This window comes from Solea senegalensis, linkage group LG15 (genome assembly GCF_019176455.1).
Source record: "Solea senegalensis isolate Sse05_10M linkage group LG15, IFAPA_SoseM_1, whole genome shotgun sequence".
NCBI lineage: Eukaryota > Metazoa > Chordata > Actinopteri > Pleuronectiformes > Soleidae > Solea > Solea senegalensis.
Genome location: NC_058035.1, coordinates 8,622,481 through 8,642,380, shown reverse-complemented (window position 1 = coordinate 8,642,380; position 19,900 = coordinate 8,622,481). Strand labels below are relative to the sequence as shown.

At 41.0% G+C, this 19,900-nt stretch overlaps 1 protein-coding gene across 31 annotated transcripts in view; it reads right to left on the bottom strand.

Annotated features, from left to right (window-relative positions):
* The window catches only part of LOC122782306 (neurexin-1a), a 215,725-nt gene that overhangs the window by 68,840 nt on the left and 126,985 nt on the right, over window positions 1–19,900 (bottom strand). For all 31 annotated transcript variants that reach the window (XM_044046648.1, XM_044046618.1, XM_044046625.1 and 28 more), the window contains one exon: window positions 6,238–6,419. In XM_044046648.1, the coding sequence (XP_043902583.1) occupies window positions 6,238–6,419 (182 nt within the window). The remainder of the gene's footprint in view (window positions 1–6,237; window positions 6,420–19,900) is intronic.

Below are 19,900 nucleotides of genomic sequence, written 5' to 3'. Positions count from 1 at the left end.
AAAATGCACAATATACTGCCAAGCACAGTGAAAAGCAAATGGCAGTTTCAATGACACTCAGTGAAATACAGAGAAGGCAGAGAAAGAGAAGGAAGGCATCTGGTTGTGGATTTTATATGGAGAGCTGGCTGGAGGAGGGAGGTTTATCATGCATTGCTGACGCAAATCCAACCATGATTATTAGTTTTTCCTTTTTAACCCACAAAATGAGTGTGCCTATAGATGGAAAAGGTAAATTCTAATTTTCAATACAGTTACTCATAGCTTAGGGATTGGACCACTACAAAACAATATGTTCAATTAGAAGACAAAATAGATACCACTCTTCGGCATCTTCTTGCCATGGTGTTCATCCACAAATTACACGCTCTGTTGCTTTTAGTCGGCTTCAACAAAAATCGAGACACGGTTTGGCAGACTTGTCTGCCTGAAGATATCGTCCCAGTGAGACAGGGGGAAAGTCCAGAAGACAGAGTGATTTGTGTCAGCATGAACAATGGACAGTTAAATTGACTTTCCGTTGTTTATGCTCGTCGATTCTGATCGATGTTTACTCCTGTGTTCATCATGGCTGTTCAGTGTTTCTTCATAATCAAAAGCAATCTTCATCAGACCTGACATGTACAAATGCAAGGGGGAAACCTTACCACCGTACCACTGTGAACCAAAACCTCTGCTTGGTTTGCCTTCTATTATGTCCCCAGACTCCAACAGACTCAAAGACTTTTGAGTAAACTGATTTTGCATTTTTAATTGGAAATAACGTGTTGTCTTTAGTTCTGACCTTGCCTTAAATGCATGTCATCACCATAGTACTAAAACATCCATTGATTGTCAATATAGTATAACATATTTTTACTAAATATTTGCAAAGCTGGTTCATTTTAACGATATGCTCAACAACTTATTATGACCTGGAAATTAAGAACTGTTGTATTATGCTAATCTTAGAATATAGAATATTGTATAGTATTGCATTTTCATTATACTGTCACGCTTGTTTACAAAAGGTAAACAGTTGGATGCACGTGATCCATGTTATTTATGCTTTCTCTGCTGTATTATAAATATCGTAATCATTACCGGGTATTTGTCAGTTTCCTTGGAGCCTAATATGTCGTGACTAACCCAGAAAAGCTGTATACCAGTGAATCCAGGGGGCATTATATACGTGTCCGTTCTATGGCTGTGTGCAGAGCATGCACGAGAGATAATTACTGCATCTGAAACCTTAACAGGAGTAGTGGATGAGAAGAAGATCTGTTCCCAGGGCAGGTGTTTTAATAAGAGTATAGGGGATAGCGTGAGACAAGTTCTCTCCTGAGACCTTCGGCACCTCTCCCAGGTAACAATCTCACCTGTAGCATCATACCACCCTGTACAATATTCACTTAATGAAGCACGCAACAGTGCATCATCAGACCTCTCCAACAGTGAGGCAGACTGCAGCAAAGAAAAAAAGAAAAAGATGACATTTTCTCGCTTGAGCATGGAGGTGCTCAGACAGCAGGCTTGGTATTATTTTCTCAAGCCATTTTACATGATTAATAGGATAGAGAGCAGGAGTTGAAACTGCAATTAAAGGTGTCTTCCATCAGGAGGAGAAGCCCTTTTCTGGTAGTCGGCTAAAGGAGGACCAGGGGGAGCAATGCTCCACAAGATAAGTCATTATTTCCCAACCACTGTCTCGGCTCTACAGAATGCATTAACTATAGTGTGGCTGAATCTAAGCCAGAGTACATTCCTTGCTTGTTGTTTTTTTTTTTTTTTAAAGGTGCCTGCAATTAGAAGAAAGGAAAGAAGAGAGTACTTGGAATGGTCTCCACCCCCACCCTGAGATTGAGTGGAGGCACAAAACAAGCTCAGTGGTCCCCTCTGGGCCCAGTGTGACACTGAGGTGAGCATCTGATAGTGACTGTCAATGCTGCTCAATGACAAAGGAAAAAAGAAAAAAAAGAAAAACAACTCCAAAGCCTCCATTTCAGAGTAAATGGTTCTCTAAAAATGCACAGATGGATTTCCAATAAGAGCCACTGAAAAATGAATAATGGGGGATGGGACAACAGCATTTAAGCAAAAATGTATCTCTCCTTAAATATTTGGCACAGAGATTTTATGGACTTTACACTGTAATGTGCATTAGCATGCTTTGCTCACCCACGTCTTACAAACTTTGTTGCACTTCTTCTTCAGTCTGCGTATCCCTGCTTACAGAGACTAAGTAACAAATACTACATGAATAAGTCATGCATAATATCTAGCTAGGGTTTAATAATCTCGAGAACAATTAACTGCTAGGGAATTCAGAGGGAAACTTCAATAAGTAAGTCTTAAGTATGGACCTATGAAGGTATTTCATGTTTTTAACAACCTCTGTAAGGACAGAGACATCTGCTACTGGTGATGGAGCTGCTGCTAGTATCAGCACCAGCCACGATCCTGCTCTAAATGATGGTCTTCTGTCTGCGTTTTTCAGAGTCTGTTTATTATGTGACAGTAGAACCGAACAGGCCTGTTGGATTTTTCTCTGTGTGCCTGTGGAACTGATAACCTCAAGCAGGTCATTTTAGACAAATAACTCATGAAAGTGCATGGGCTGAAAAAGTGCTCCTTTAGCTGTATCTGGTGCAAAAACATACATTGTTGTGAAACTTCATGGATATAGTGCAAATCAAGTCTCATCTGCTGGACTATACTGGCCAATCTGAGTACCTCGGGCCGACAGTTCAATCTGAACACGCTCAAAGAAAGTGAACTTCCTCTGGGTGATGGAAAATGGACATTGTGCAACAAGTTGATGCATAGCAGTGCCTGAAAGCAGTGCGCAGGGTGCTGACTGCAATGTAATATGCAGTGACACCAGGTGCACCAACAGCTGTGGGAAAACTGGACTTTACTCAGCTTTATTTATATGAGGACTGTACATGTTTTATTACCTTACTTACATGTCACGTGCTGTGACGCACACTGATGCACAGTATGTGTTTTCATTCTCAACTATCAAACTATAGATTAGTTCCATATGCAAACTAATGTTGATGTTGAGGTCACGATGATAAAAAATAATACACAAAAAGATTGGGAACTCATATGTGTTGCATTTATTGCTGTCTGAAATAACCTGGGTTGAGCTGATGTTATGTCTATAAAAAACCCCACTTATTTCCCAGGATTCCCAGGAAGAGTGTCTTCTTTTCTTGTCTTTTCAGGATTTAATACATCTCATTTTCAGGAAAGATATTAATCCCTATTAGTGGCCTCGTAAATATGCCTCACCTTAGCAAAAGTGTAAGGGCTTAGAGGAGAATGATAATTGGAGGAACTGCAGAAACCTTATTATGAATCTGGTCCAGCTTCCATGTGTGCTACAGTAATGAGCCCGCAGAAAGTGATTGTCGCGCATTTGATGGTTCACTGACTCCACAGTCATAGTCTTCATCATAGAAAGAAGAGTCGCGGAGGAAGGATCACAATTTCTTTGAGGTGCATTTATACCACATATTATGCAGAAAATTCCCTCTCGGGAGTGTGAGCTGAGATGGCGTCCTTCAAGCCCTGCTGGGTTTCCTGTCATTGTGAAATGGGAACAGGAGATTAGGGGGGTAAGGGATGCATGGGATGAAGAGGGAGGGAGACTAAATACTAAAATCTGGTCTAATCCAAACTCATACAGCTAAAGATGCACTCCAAAGACATTTATGCACAGAAAGTAAGAGAAAGGAATTAGAGGAATGCCGTTGGGATACAGACGTATAATACGCTGTTTGCAAATTAGGTCTCTGAAGGAAATGACAACTGCACAAATTTGTTTGTTTTTTAGAATCAAGAATCTGTCACACTTATTTCATATATTTACTTCAGAAAAGAGGGTCAGTTGGCCAGTTTGATTTAAATGACCTGGCTCTCAGTACAGTTTTTTTAAATAGTCCACACAGAGATTAAATCAATGTTAAGTTACGATCCAATTAAGGGGGGCAGTACAACTAAATAAGGTTTTAAAGGTGACTTGATCTGAGTGCTGCCATTTGATAGAAAATGCATCAAAGTAGCAATAGTTATTATCGACATGGTTTGCAATGTATTACAGTTTCATAATTCAGTGTAATTTCATTCCCTGCTTTCATTAGGATGAGCCACATAGAGCAACTAAGCAAATGTGAGTGACATTTAGTTGAAGTAATAAAAAAAACACTTTAAAATAATCAATTAAAATACAAATATTATTTGTACAATTTCATTTGGTTTTAATGTTTAATCTTTTAAGTGTAAGAAACCTTTCTTCCAAAATGTTGTGCCGCTCCCTTAACAAAAAAAACTCCTGTTGCTCGTCGTTAATAACCTGATGAACACAAATCAACAGCGTGACCTTCTGTCTCGCCTCTATCTCTTCAGATCTCATTTTCCCCTCACGCTCCTCTCATTTTCTAATGAAATGCAACATTTCACAAAGCCCTGAGATTAATGTGGAAAAAAATGAACAACTAAGGGAAGCCATTCGGAGCGACGCCCGACGTGAGAGAAGAGACGATTCTCACAACCCACTGGCCCTGCTGTAAGAACATGCCTTATCAGCGTTTTCTCCCGGTGAAATGTCAATTGAATGCCGCACATTCCAGCAGCGCTATGCATGTATCTCCTGTAAGCTGCAGGATCTCATAACCTCCTTATTCCAATGCGAGACTCACGTCTCTCAACTCACATGTCTGGGTGGCTCAAATCTCTCACTTTTAGCATTTATCACGAGTGCAACATAAAGCCTGGTGCCGTAAGAGATGTTTCCATTAAGATAGTGTATGATCGAGAAGCCTTTCCTCATAAAACCGCTCTCTGCGAAATGTTGTGAATGGGGGAGATGCACATGTTTTACTTCACATGACACAAAAGACAGTGACAATGAATACTTCAATAATTTGACACAGATTTTGAGTGATTAACACTGCACTGGAATAAACCCTTTGTGTTAGATGTGTTTCCTCACTCACGTGAGATGAATACACCAAGTGAACATTGCTTATTCTATACCTGTTCAGGTATTTTTACAAGTGGAACGGAACCAAGTGTTGAAGTGGAGCACATCTGCATCTTAAGGGCCTATTTCTACTTAAAAAAAAAACAAAAAACACTAACCACTAAAACTCTCACCAGAAGGAAAACCAGAGAAAGGCAAACAAGGCTGGCAATGAGAAAGGTGTGGGCACATCTGTCTTTTCACCCTAACCTCTACATTTGTGTTCTTTTGAACATCTTGTTTGTGTCTTAGCCGATGAGCTGATTAAAAAAGCTGATGAAAATGGACAGTATGTATAATTTTTAATCGGCTTAATACTACATTTAAATTAGGTGCAAAAAAACACAAAACACTTTAGGCTGTTGGAACGACAGAGTGTGAGTACGGAGGTGTCGCATAAGAGCACCATCAAGGCTGCTCTGTGTCCTCAGGACAGCCCCACTTATGTCACTGCATGCTTACTGTATGTGTGAGTCTCAGTGTGTGGGCAGCTCAGGTTTGAGGCAAACTTCAAGAACAATTTTGTCTAAGTGTGTGTGTGTGTGTGTGTGTGTGTGTGTGTGTGTGCAATATTCCTGTATGTTCCCAGCCAGCATCCCTGATGTCAGTAAATGGGTGCTTGTGAGAGTAAGGTCATATGGATGCCAGCAGAATTATGTCCAGGTCAGGGATGCACTGTATAGAAAAAAGCCCTTATTACCACATTATGTCCCCGAGTTCCACAGCTTCTGTGCAACAATGGGCTCCCTTTTACCACACACAACAATAACATAATGTTCATACATGTTGGCATAATGGTTGTAATTTAATGTCGACTCCCTATTTCATTCACGGTTACGGAATTGCTCCTGGAAGTATTTCCTTATAATATCCAAAATTTATGACAAAACGTGTCAAACAAACCCTTTTTAGACATAAACTGTTATTTTGCCAAGTTGGTGTGGATTGAAAAACCTTGATTGACAATTAGCAAACAAAACCCACCAACTGTCACTAAAGCCTGATTTAAATTCATCCAAATCCACAAGTAAACACAATTTTTTTTTCCTACTGATCCTCGCCCACCTGAAATCAGTGTTTAAAAACACAGGGAGGCAACACAGAAATGAGAAAAATCCAACACTGGTTGAAAATAGAACAGTTGTTGTCGAAAAAAAAAAGGGGCTTTAATTCGACCATGTGCTCACGCAGTGCATGTATAATAAGTATTATATTTTAAAGCAACTTACGATGTGGAGCTTCAAGAAGTCCCCGAGACCAGAGGAGCTGTCCACCCTCACCAGGACAGCGTCCTTCAGGTGCGTGCTGAAACCAATGGCTAGCCGGTCTGCCCTCGTGCTGGGACGGTCATTTGGCGGCCACGTGTATGTGATCAATCCACCATCGCGCCCAAATATGTACGTCGTTCCAGCTAGAGAGGACAAAACAAGGAAGAGAAAGATTTTGTTTACAGTATCTTTTTAAGAGTGTATACCTGACATGAACCACTGAATGTCAACAAAAAGCATGATCACGCTGATCACACTCGGTTACGAGAGTTACATTGTGCTGAGTAGTGACTTCGCAAAGCACCGGGCAACATATCATTTTTGAACAGCCCTCAGTCCAGTCTGAGGGTTTAAGTACACTCATGTCAGTTCATAAGTAGGGGGAACATTCAGCTAAAATGTGGGAGGCAGGAGCCACTTTCCTCATAAAGCCACTCAATTACTCAGTTTTACTGCCCCTGCCTGCTTCACCTCCAGAGGGAAGAGCGAGTGGATGCAAGTGAATGTGCAGTCATGTCCCTGATGCCCAGGTAACCAGCATGCCACGCGGGCATCCCTCTGTCTCTCGCGCTTCATTAACAGCCTCAAAGGCAGACACATCCGGCAGCAATATTAACTGACGGGTCCAATTATGCCCTTCTTGTGACCTCCAAACCAGCTATTTCCTGTCTCGCTGCATTACCTCGTTGTCTTTGGAAGCTGTGTGAAAGGTCTGAACATGACCCGGTAGATGGAAGAGTGCTTCTAATTACCTAACTATTCAGTAAGAACGAGCCTCGCGGCAATTTGCCAGTGACCTAGTCAAACTGATGGTCAGAAATAAGTCCTTCACAACTAATGAAGGATGCGCTTTATTAAAAGTGGGAGTTTGTCCTTGTGTTAAGCCATAGTCTCAGGTTTCGATGCTCACCGACCATCTACCGCTCCACCGTTTTGGAGCTGTCAGACTTGTCTCAATCAAATAAGTGTCTATTTCTCCCCAATTAGAAGCCTTCATTAGGAGAGCATTTCAACTTGTTTTTTTCTAAGACAGCGAAAACGTGTATGTGTGTGTGTGCTAGTGCAAAAAGAGCGGCTGTGTGATTGGGAAATAAATGTCTGTGAGAAAGCCTGAAAATGAATGCAGCTGTCAGATTAGCATAAAAAACAGCTATCTTCATGAAAAATTAGACAGGGAGCTCTACTGTGCTATGCATTCACGTGTGTGTGTGTGTGTGAGAGTTAGTGAAGAGGGGAAACAGAGAGTGTGCAAGAGAAACACTGTGTTAATATTCATAGGGGCAGGGAGTTAAACAGTCTTAGCCTGAACAATAGATTGTAAATCATTCTGACTGTAATTCCAATATTTTCTTGTAAACCAGGTCACGAGGATATAAAACTATCGATAAATTGTGCATTTGTTTATTTATTCCTGCCGTTTTCTCCCCTCTGGCTTTCCTTTGCAGTGCCGTGATTAAAGTGTGCCGCTCCACTCTCAAGTTCCTTTCCCAATTTGGTCCTCTTATTCGAGTCAATACGCACCGTCAACCATTAGCTAAGAAGAATTGTGTCATTAATTAACAATAACGTGATTAGCACGTGATGGTGGGACACACAAATCTATAGCAGGATTTATTGTTTTCATAAAGCATAACTTGCATTTGTAAAACATAATGAAATAATGTAAGTGTTCTTGTTCTGGTAATGGAAGTGTTATGAAACTTAATGACTTCGACAAAGGGAAATACATTACGTGTGATATATTTGTGAGGCGAGCATCATTTCTTTTTCATGAAGTGCAGCAGCCAAAGCTGAAAACCCTTCATGTTCCACTAATGCATATCTTATGTTGGCCCCTTCACAGACCAATCTCCAATTCATGTAACTGACTCTGGACTGTCATCACTGTCCCAGAGTTTCCCCCCAAGCCACCAAACACTTCCTCCATGCTCCAGCTTATTATAATTAAGCTCTTTTAAATTACATCACTGTTGGAACTCACTGGGCCCTTAAGCATCTATTTCCCCCTCTGTCTATTCATACAGTTTGACACCCACTTTATCCCAATGACAGCTTATTTACTGTTGGTGACCCACTATCATATAAAGATCGCTCATTTCAGTGTACTGCCATGCACATGTGTCACCCTCAAGCAAAAATGAGTAAACACCAAGACCCACACGTCAAGGCACCATAGGTCATCTACCACTCTGTGACATTCAGGTTACATAAATGGTTCCGCAGGAAGACTCAGAAGAGTGTGCAGATTATAAATGTACCGATAACTGGTGAGGCAGTCTAAAATCCACTCAAGACGAGTGGAAGAACTCCTCAAGGGGTTGTTGGAGATTAGGGTACATGAAGAAACATGGCTAATGCACACCTACACGGCTGCGCGGTGGCATGAAATCAGCCGACACGTGCCTGTGTAACTCCAGTGGTGGGAGTAATTATCTACTGGCACCATATTTTTTTTTTATCTGTTTGCTCCCATGAGACACAGGGCCTGATATGGATCTGTTGTAGTCATTAGATACAGTTGTGTCCTGGAAGTACTTGCCTGTTTGTTGTCTCTTTAATTTGACAAGAGTTTCAGTTTATTCCCCAATCACCCACTGTTTAATATAAAAAAGAAAGAAAGGAACGGATCTAGGTCGAATAAGCAGGATTTTGAGATGCATTATGCTTTGAGGTGTAAGACCACACAATACAAACCTGGAAAAAAACAGGAAGTAATTACGCTTTTTCTTTCCCTGCTTCACATGCTTCCACATACATTTGTATTTCCTAAACCTATTTACAGAGTCTTCCTCTTGAGCAGGTGGTGGTAGATGTTACTCAAGACCATTACCGTTGATCTGACTCCTCAAACAAAAGCCTCCACATTTAAGGATAATAAATCAATTGCCTACATTGGACTACACTGAGATCTGGCTGCACTCTCAGTGAACAGCAAAGATGATAAAAGTTGGCAGACTATGTGCTTTTCATTTGAAATGTAGCACCATCCCAGGAGTTCCCCCTGCATTTGGCCAGAGAGGTGTGTGTGGGATAGTAGAGTGCGGGCTAGCAAACGTGTTCGGTGTGTTACGGCCCTCTTGGCACCGAGTTCTCAGTGTTTTCATCTATTTCTTCCACAATGAAGCAGGAGCACAGATCAAACTGGGCCGCAAGCACTGCATATTAAATTAACTGTGGAGCAAAGTATGAAGAGGAGGGAAGATGTAAGCAGAGAGACGAGCCGTAGCTCGGCGTTTCTCAGTGTTTGTGCTGTGAGGTAGTTAGTTATGTACAAACCAGGCAGCGTGTTTGTACTGCGCTACTATAAAGGTCAGGCCCACAGACTGTCTTTCCTCTGACCTCAAACGCAGCCATCGTAACGAGCTTCATATTACCACCTCTGCCGAGAAACTGGGGAGAAATCCAATCATAATTACATAGTTGTGATGGAAATATGAAAGGGAGATATGACATTATGGATCTGATTTCTGTCAGCACCTAGCAATTGTGTTTCTGTCTATTTTCCGCCAAGGATTCCCGTAATGACTGGTGTGCAAAAATAGATCAACCGGGATGCGGCGTATAGTATCGCTTTTTGAAATTAATTTTTCATCATTTCCATGAATCACTAGAAAGGGCTTTTATAAGTAAGATGAGATCATTCCCCGCGTGTCTCTTTTCTTTAAATATTCTATTCATCTTCTACATGTTGCGGCACATACATAAACATACTATTTTCAGACTTCTAATCTGTACATCTTTACAGTGGAAATGAGTGCAGAGACGGAAGGATTTGCAACATCTACCAAGCACTTAACTTGTTTGTGAAAGTGACAGAAATGAGTGGGTGGACATTTACATAAATAGTACATTTCCACACCATTTAAAAGCACAATACCATATTGAGGATAGCATCATCCTGGTATAACGTCGCCCGCCTCCCCCACTCTGGGAAGTGTACAATTAAAATAAGCTTAATGATGTCTATTGGATTACCATTTCAGTTTCCAGAGAAATCATTACCACAATTTACGAGGCCACTATTATCCAATGAAACACCACTGGTATCTGGTAAAGGAGCTATCTCCAATCAATGCTCCTGAAGATTTAGAGCCATGAGAGAAAATTGTGAGTCTCCCCCCACCAAATCTACCCTTGTCTCACTATATTTTATCTTTTGGAGCAATTAAATGTTAAGGAGATTGCGGTGGTAAACTGAATGTTCGGATATGAAGCAAAACTTTCAAACTCATAGCTAATTAAATGTCTTTTCAGCTGCATGTTCTAACTTGGCAGTGATTACAAGGCTGTGAATTACGCAAACGGTCAAGTAGGGGCACCGCTCACACAGTTGCACTGTATAATTAAATGGTACATCACACACCATGATCCAAAATAATGATGCCAATACACTGACTTCTATTTATTATTATGTATATAGTCCAGGGATCCATGTTTGATCCACAGTATCATTTCTCCCCAGATCCCAGAGTATCATAATTAGCCGAGTCAATCCTCTGTCACTTGAACCAACAATAATGGATAAAGGAAAAACATGATTATTCTTTCTTAGAGTAGGTGGATTACGTGTTGGAATATGATCTGTTTTCTGTTAGACAGAAATGAAGATATTTCAACGAACAGGACCCAAATTTCAGCTTGGGTCTTTATATTTTAAAGTGCTATTTTAGTTTTAATGCACTAATGGATAGAGGATCGATACGATTCTCTCTCAAACCTTCCACGTTCCTGTCAGGGCCTTCCTTGTCTGTGCCTGTTTGGCATTGTGGTGACATGCTGTGAACTTAACCGCTCACAGGAGTAGAAGAGCAATGGTACTCTGCCTCACCTGGGATTGCTGCTTGTGTCCTTTTCACCTTCCAAGTCGGCACATGTAGCGCTGTAGTCATGTTCTGTGCTACTTTATCCGGAGCGAGCATGTACGGATCCTAATAGCTTTATCAAGCCATTTTGTGGATTTGTAGGCCAATTTGACTTTGATGTAATTCCCTCATGCAGGAAAATTGCTTTATTGTTTGAGGTAAAGTACATCTGCATGTCGGTGTACTGTGACGGAGGAACAAGCTGGTGGTGGATGCACCTTCTCCATAGCCTGACTTGCACTGCACTTGGCTGCTGGATTTACAACTGTATTTGAATGGTTAAATTCCTTGCAAATATAGCTCTTACCGATGCTTTCAATGCTTTCAATTGTAGCACCATACTCCACATGAGCCCCTGGCAATTTTGCACCTTTTGCAGAACAACATAAAGAATCCTTGTTTTTGAAGGAGATCTCGACACTGCACGTATTAAAGTCCGTGACATAGACCACATCTACTGAAAATGTATTCTCCTTTCTTCTGAACACTGTCACATTTTGCACTGAACGCATAATCATGCTAAAAAAAAAAAGACTGTGAAGACTAATTAATATTTTTGAAAATTAAAATGTCATTAATTCCTACTTTGTACTAAATGAAGCACAGTATTTTTTTGCTCAAAGCGGAGGTTGAGTCTCACATTTCTAACGTTTGCATATGTGCCTTATATTATGACAATGTAAGCCTCTTACAGCTGCAACCAAACAAATAAGGCTTTTTCATCTGGTTGTTGTTGTCCTGAGTTGACCACTACAGTAATGGGTGCCCACTGACACAAGGCGAAAAAGCGGGGGACACCTGAACAGGTCGCCAGTCCAACATACAGAGACGAATACACACTCACTCCTACGGTTTATTTCGAGTGTCCAATTAACCTCCGCATGTTTTTTGGACTGTGGAAAGAAACCGGAGTAACCGGAGAAAACCCACACAATCACAGGGAGAAAATGCATACTCCATAGAGGCAAAAACGTGTGTGGTTTTGCTCTAAGGTTACGGTGCGAGCCACTATTCCGCCGTGAGTCCATTATATCATTGAAAATGCAGTACTTCTTACTCTTATAATCAGTTTACTGTAGGTGCATTGCTTTTGTTTAAAAAAGCAAATGATGTTTCCTTGTCGAACATTTTCACATGTATGAGATGTCATTTTTGATATTTTTGGATTCTTGCATCCATACTATTATTAATATAAGTGCATCTGGAATTCCTCCCTAATTCACCAAAGCTCATGCATCAGTGGCTTCTAATAAAAATGTATTGAATTTTTACAACACACGAGTTCAAAGGCTCGTATCTCAAAAGGAGTTTTCTCCTCGTGTTCTATATTCTAGCCATGATTCACCACTTGTGCACGGATTAATATATACACCGTGTTTATTCCTAAAGATGTTTGAAAAATATATTTATTTTATGGAAATTGATGCATATAGATATCCAAAATCACGTCTGTAAAAACAATGTATACAAACCAACACAACCATATTTGCATATTAAAAATAGACTGGTTGCAAAAGTGTGTTATTATAGGTAATCAGCAGGGAGGGATTTGATTAACTTATTAGTTCTAATGTTTACCCGATTCACTTGTCAGGTCTTGGCTCAGACGCCTGCAGCGTATACACCATCCTGTCACGTGTCACTTTAACAACTGCCATTGCTAAACACTTTGACATGTGGGGTGATTAATTGCCTGTCACCTTTGACTTGCAGCCTTTTTGCTTGATAATTAAGATGAGTGAACAACAGCGGCTCGGAAAATATGAGCCGAGAGAGAAAATGTCCTTCCAGTTGTTTGAAGTCAGCAAGTGGAAGAACAATGTCAGTCCCTTGGGCACAAAATAAAGACAATTCAACTGCACAATAAAAGCAAGCACGCAAGGGCAGTGGACTAAGCTGGATCACCATGGCCAAGCCCGAATCAATCTTTACTCCAATAACTGTTCTATTGCAGTATGATCAGGTCCTTTCAACGATTTAAACCTCATTCAGCTTTGTTGGAGAAAGAGAGAGAAAAAAAAAACACCATTCTGTGTTTTCAAAGGTGTTCCAGCAGCCCTTTGGGAGGCTGGAGAACTATGGAGTGTTGACTTTTCCTAATCCTCTCTCAGCACAAACAACTGCCTCCCATAGAATGGAATAGACTGCAGGTGCAGAATTAGAAGGCAAGAGAAAAGGTTTCATCACGGGCTGAAGCTGAAACAATCTTGTTCAGATGATGGCTAACTAAACCTCCCATGCAACCTGCACTTCTATTATACATGAGAGCCTCTGATTCCCTCAGCAAGATAAAACACAGTGTTGCAGCAATAGTGCGAGCATCTTATCCAATTTATACATCGTTACGATCTTGATAGCAAAGGGTCAATACATTTACTGTGTGACCATGGAGGGTAAACTGGGCAATTTCAGCAGTTAGTCTATTAACTGCTGCAGTTCTGTCATGAAACCAACCCATAACATAAACTACTGTGAACTGCACACTTCTGCTTTGCCTTCCACCACATTTCTTTCTTTATTTCTTTTTTAAGTGATAAATCCTTCCTTTGGTCTTTATCAGAGGGCTGGAGCTGAGCTATTCTCTTTGCAGTCAGCAGAAAGCAGAGTGGACAGAGGTGCTAAATCAACTCAGAGTGCAGACTGCCTGCTTACTTTGGGTTGGCTTAATAAGTCTGGGCATATTGGCATATATACAGCAAAGTCAATATAAACTTTTTCACTTCATTGCCCAGAGACTTAATCTTCTCCATCAGCCGATAGAGAATTGAGTTAAATCTACTGCTTGGTATAGAGATATGATGTATACCTAACTGAGGCAAACACTTTGTTTTATTTTATTTTATATTATATGCTGAGATCATACAGCATTTTAAATGTGTAAATGTAACACTAAACCTGTATGTATACATATATATACAATCAATGACATTAATGCTGAAAATCATATGGATAAAACACAGCGACATAAAGCCTCCCTTAGTCTTTTGGCTACACTAGGCAATGATCTAATTGGCCTATTTCCACAGTATTGTTTTAACTATATCCAGTGACCTGTGTGCCTTAAGCTCTTTCTAATGAAGTCAATCCCAAAGCAGCATCCCTGCATAGGACAGCTGACAGTGTCCAACCTGTCTTTATAAGCTGCAAAGGATTAATCCAACCCCCCCGCTCCCTCACTCCCTGCTTTACTAATGCGATGTAATTAAATTAAGTGGGGACAGAAAGTGGGGCAGTGTCGCCTGCCCCCGTGATTGGACATCCCTATTAAAGAGTATGAGACGCGGGCTCAAAATCATAGGAGCCACGAAAACCTAATAAACACAAGGACAGGGAAGGAAAACACAGGAGCACTTAAGTCAGACCTCAAGGCTACGGTGCAAAGCGACCACATCAAACATGCAGGCGAGAAGAAGAGAGTGAGAGAAAGTGAGAGAGATAAAGATCAGTGATAGAAAAACGGTTATTACACAGCGGGTTGTTTTTTTTTATATGTTACACAAGGTAGTAGGAAGAAAAAATTTAATCACTTTCACCATATATTTTAAGGTGGGGTCATTTTTCTCATGTAAGAGAGGACGTATATAAAAGCACTGTACTCACTAACTAGATGAGACATAATCAGCTAATTTCCTTGTTTTTATATTGATTATTTCTTTGACCACTTTGTTGTTTTACTTTTAAACCAAGAACAGTCCTATTTTGCTTTTAAAAAAAGAACCACAAATACACAGCTGTGGAAACTGTATGCAGTGTCAGCCAGGGCAGGAAATGCTGTGCGGCCACAATGGGATGGACGGATACTTACAGTGACTCAACATACATATTGCATGTCAGTATTGTGTTAAGATGGACTCTTTCCTCCCCAACAGCCACAGCCTGATAATACATGTGGCTTATATCTAGTTTGACAGAAATTGCGAATCAAGAAATCTGCCCTGACATCATCCTGTTGCAATACTTCACCATATTTTATCCTCATACTGCTCTGAAGAGATAAGCCTTCACCTCATCACGACGGGGCCCCGGGGTAACCACACCAACAGCCCTCCCTCTCCATGGCAGGGGACCATCAATTCATGGTTGAAGTAAAGTTCTGCCCCCCTGGGCTGGTAACATTACGCCATGAATGCTCAGTCGACCACTGCCACTCACACCCTTCGCCCCCCACCCTCCCTCCTCCGCCATGCTCACTTCCCCTATGCCCAAAGTGATACATGAGCCCCTGCCTTGTGAAGCAGTGTGGTCCATCCAGGCAGAGCTGACAAGACTCAGTGTCTTAATGGAGCAATACACCAAACGGGCCCTTTGTTAGCCTGAGCAGCTGCATATCTGCTTCCCCAGCCAACAGCCTTGGCTCTGATAGAAGTGTCTCACAGTATTGACAGCTTCTAATTTACTCTCTCATCATCACTTGCCTCATTTGCTCCTCAGACACAATGCTCCCTTTCTCTCAGCTCAGGTCAGCCATTTTGTTTGCCAGAAAATTGGTGATTAGATTTCTCTGAATCCCAGTGTTTTTATTCGCACGCCAGCAGACATGCATATCAAAAGTTTGACTTAAAGAAATTCACGCATCGGTTGATTCTCGGCTCTTTCTTTTCTACAAACCCGATCGACTGATTACATGCCATCAGGGATCAGTGCACCGTATACGCGCCTCGGTGCTAGCATATGCCAAACACCAGAGACTCGAAATGATCTCCAGAAGCTGCCGTCTCCTCTGTTAGGGAGCCAACAGATGTGGAGTATGACTGCAGTTCTAATTAATGAAAAAGACAAGTGTTGGGGAATAATTACACAATGGAAGTGAGGCAGAAAACACAGTTCAGGGCCAGAGCTCTGATCTGAGACTAGAGACATCTCTGGCTACCCATGACCATATGTCGTCTGCATCAGCACAAATACAGCTCTCACAGCTTCTTCACGGGAGTATTCATAAAAGCAAAGGTTATTGCAGTCTAAAGAAGACCTGAAGAATTAAAGGAGTGTTTCTTTCTGCAGACTATGATACGTCTCTACCTCTACATGCAAGGCAAAATATCACCTAATTCCTTGTTCTTTAACAAATCACTGGTGAGCTCAAGGCAATATATATATTGCCACAAAATACTCCTTAACACACACAAATTGATATACAATACACAGTGCACAACATATATGGTAGTGTAACGTGAGTGTTCGATATAAACTAACAACTTGTAAACCTTACAGTAGTGTATCATGTATTATGAGATCATTTTCATCAGAAAACATACGGCACATGTGGACAAAGAAAGTGCTCTACATTTACTGCCACAGAACAAGCTCATTCCTCATTCTCATGTGCTAATTTACATGTTTTCCTTGCGTGACACTGCTTAATTGTTTAGTTGTTTACTTTATTTTGTAAGCTGCACCCAGGAGAGAGCAGGCCAGCCTTTGTCTAAATTGCAGGATTAAACATCTGCTTTGCCTTTTGCTGAGTAAGCTCCCTTTGTAAGTAAACCTTTACCAAGTGGAGCGATATTATTTAATTAGAAAACATACGCACATGTGGACAAAGAAAGTGCTCTACATTTACTGCCACAGAACAAGCTCATTCCTCATTCTCATGTGCTAATTTACATGTTTTCCTTGCGTGACACTGCTTAATTGTTTAGTTGTTTACTTTATTTTGTAAGCTGCACCCAGGAGAGAGCAGGCCAGCCTTTGTCTAAATTGCAGGATTAAACATCTGCTTTGCCTTTTGCTGAGTAAGCTCCCTTTGTAAGTAAACCTTTACCAAGTGGAGCGATATTATTTAATTAGCCGCATACCTTATGACAATTAAACAATAAAGCAAATCTGAGAAATGTGTACGGGAGAGAGAGTTTTTATTGTGCTGTGCAACTGCTTCATACAAAGCTCTACCTTCCCTTTATCTAGCGTTGACGGAGCAGCGTGTGAGAGCTGTTTTCCTCTTTCACACCAAATGCAATGAATCTACCAACAAATATGAATATGTAGAGGGGAACAAATACTTGCGCGGGTCTGCATTGTATTTCTATATTATGTTGCAAAATGTGTGCTAATATTAGCTTGTGCTTAGGTGTTAGGCAGACGTGCTTTTATCAGCCTTTGCCAGCAGGCCTGAGGCTAAGACATGGAAAGTGCAACAAGGAAGGTGAATCCACACAATCCTATTAGAGTGGATTAGGTGGCAGCTTTCTTTTTGTTGCCACTCTGCTGCAGGTGTGCAGTTGTAAATTGCAAGGGGGGAAAAAAAACAGTTATGACATGTTTAGTACTTACTGAGGGATCCTATTGTTACACAGGACAGCAATTCATTAAAAAACAAACTATTCATGCGTGAAACCATCATTAGGGAAACATATGTGATTTTAAAGTAATCGGGGCAATTTGTTGTGTGCGCTAAGTATAATTATAATGTTGTCAATCAAACCGCCCACACGGAGGAGCTCGCGGACCGACTTTTCAACCCCTTCCCAACGCGATCGTGTGAAATCCAAGTAAAGATCGCGATCGATCAGATGATCAATTGTAAACCACATTTTTGTCTTCTACGAGCTAACTGCCACAGAAACCCTTCCTCTGTGGCCTTCCCTGTGGTTGGAAGTGATCATATTTCTTCTGCCGGTTCTCCTTTGACCTTACCAGAAACAATTATTCTATCATTATGATGATAATTACATTTTCACACACTCCAAGTGCATCTTCCTTCATGACAGGGTTTACATTACAGCTAATGATTTGTGTCATATAATCTTACGTTTAATCCTCAGAACACAGAGCACTGGGGCTGCTTTTTTTCCCCCATTGCTATTTTAAAACGTATATATATATACAAAGGCTATAGGAATGCACAAAAAGAGTGTCTTATAGCCTTTTTTTCAGCACAACAAAGCCAAGCTGATGATAATATCAATTTTACCAACTACTGTACGTAAACACAACTACTAAAAATAGTAAAGTAAAAACTACTCTACTCCCCCCCGGCTGGTTGTACTCAAGTCCATTGTAAGTTGCTTTGGATTAAAGACATAGATAAAAAAAAAGATAAATGACATGTAATGTAAAAATCAATAATCAGTGTCTTTGTTGTTTAATAGCAAAAGTGACCATTCAAACACACCACAAATTAAAAAAAAAACATAAAGACAAAGATTCAGGCACATATTGACCACATACTGTACCCCCTATCTATAGATGTCTGACTGTTAATTGCATAAGGACAGGGCTGGTGACTTAATAAGGGCACCAGTGTTGGCTGGGCCGATTTTAATGTTGTTAGGATAAACAATGCAAGAGTACAGCTACCGGTGTTAAATTCAATCTGATGGTTTATTAATCTGGCGTGACTGAACTTTAACATTAAATGAAAAATGTTTGCATTCTTGATCTCTACTTCATTTACTTCAGTTATTGTATTTCACCCCCTTTACTGTGTTACTGGGAATAGACGATGCACCGATAGTCTGAGACGGCATAAATCTATTTGGGCTCTTTCAGTATCAACTTTTAAATCTCAGCATGCACTCAACTGCATCCTTGCACTACTTCACTACCAAACAATCTAACAGTTAATTTGGACACAAAAACACAATAACCATATTGTAAACATGTATTTGTCGCTACAATACCTGTATCTCCTCTCATTCATATATTATTACATTTTTTAATTAATCAATTGGTGTTTGTTTCTTTAAATGCTACTTTCCTGGGGAATACAACAGTTTTTCATGTTCTTCATCCATAAACATGCACTGTATTCGTCTCTGAAGAGACCGCTTGTACTTTTTCAAATACTACCTTTTAAAAGGACGGCAGAGGTGTAAGCAGACAGACACGGTGTTAAAACATGAAAGGAGGAGTTCAGAAAAAAAGATGTTGACGATTCACTGAGTGGTGCCTGATAGGTAAAGCGCTGCCTGACTCAAACTCATTCAGGAACTATGCATGTGAGAGATGAAGAAGTCTTTCAAGTCTCTAATCTGAGAGTGGACGCATTACTAAGCTGACCCCTTGCTGCCCACAGCACGCACAGTCAGGTCTCATTTCCCTTCATGTCAACCATGTCCCGGTCACAACCCAAACCACACAGACCACTGCAGGCACAAACGCCTGTCCACTCTGTCCGCTTGGATGGGCTCTGTAGATCAACGACTGAGCTGGGGGTGGGCTAGGCAGAGTAGTCGAGGGGAAACGAAGTGCAGCAAGGAAGCAAAGGAAGAGACAAAAAAAAGGAGGGAGGGAGGGAGGGAGTTTCACAAGATGGAAGTAGGTTAAAGACCTAAAGTGCGCACAAATAAAAAGAGGGTGTTTGTGTTCTCACTCATCACAGGAGGAGGAGAAGAGGATGACTCTCTCAATCATGGGTCAATAACAGCCTATGCTCTCTGTAGAGCAGAGAAACATGTACTCATATCTTTATCTGGGCGGCTATCGTCTCTGCTGCCTCAGATATCGTCATCCTCACACTATCGCAGAATGACATCAACTCCGAGACACAGGAGTAATTATATTATGCAAGCCCACAGCACAGCGAGAGCAAGGCGGCATTAGAGATTATCCACTTTCCCCTCTGTTTTTCCTTTCCAATCCTTTCTCTTTATCGCTTGATCGCCACTCTTCCCCTTTCTCTAACTTTCCTTTATTTCTTTCTCCATTTTTTTTTCTTCTCTCCCTGAGCTCACCTGCTCTTTGCAGCAGTGCCAGCACAGAGGCAAGCAAGCATGGTCTCTAATCCATTCAGCCACTAGCGCCGAGGATGGAGTGCTTTAAAA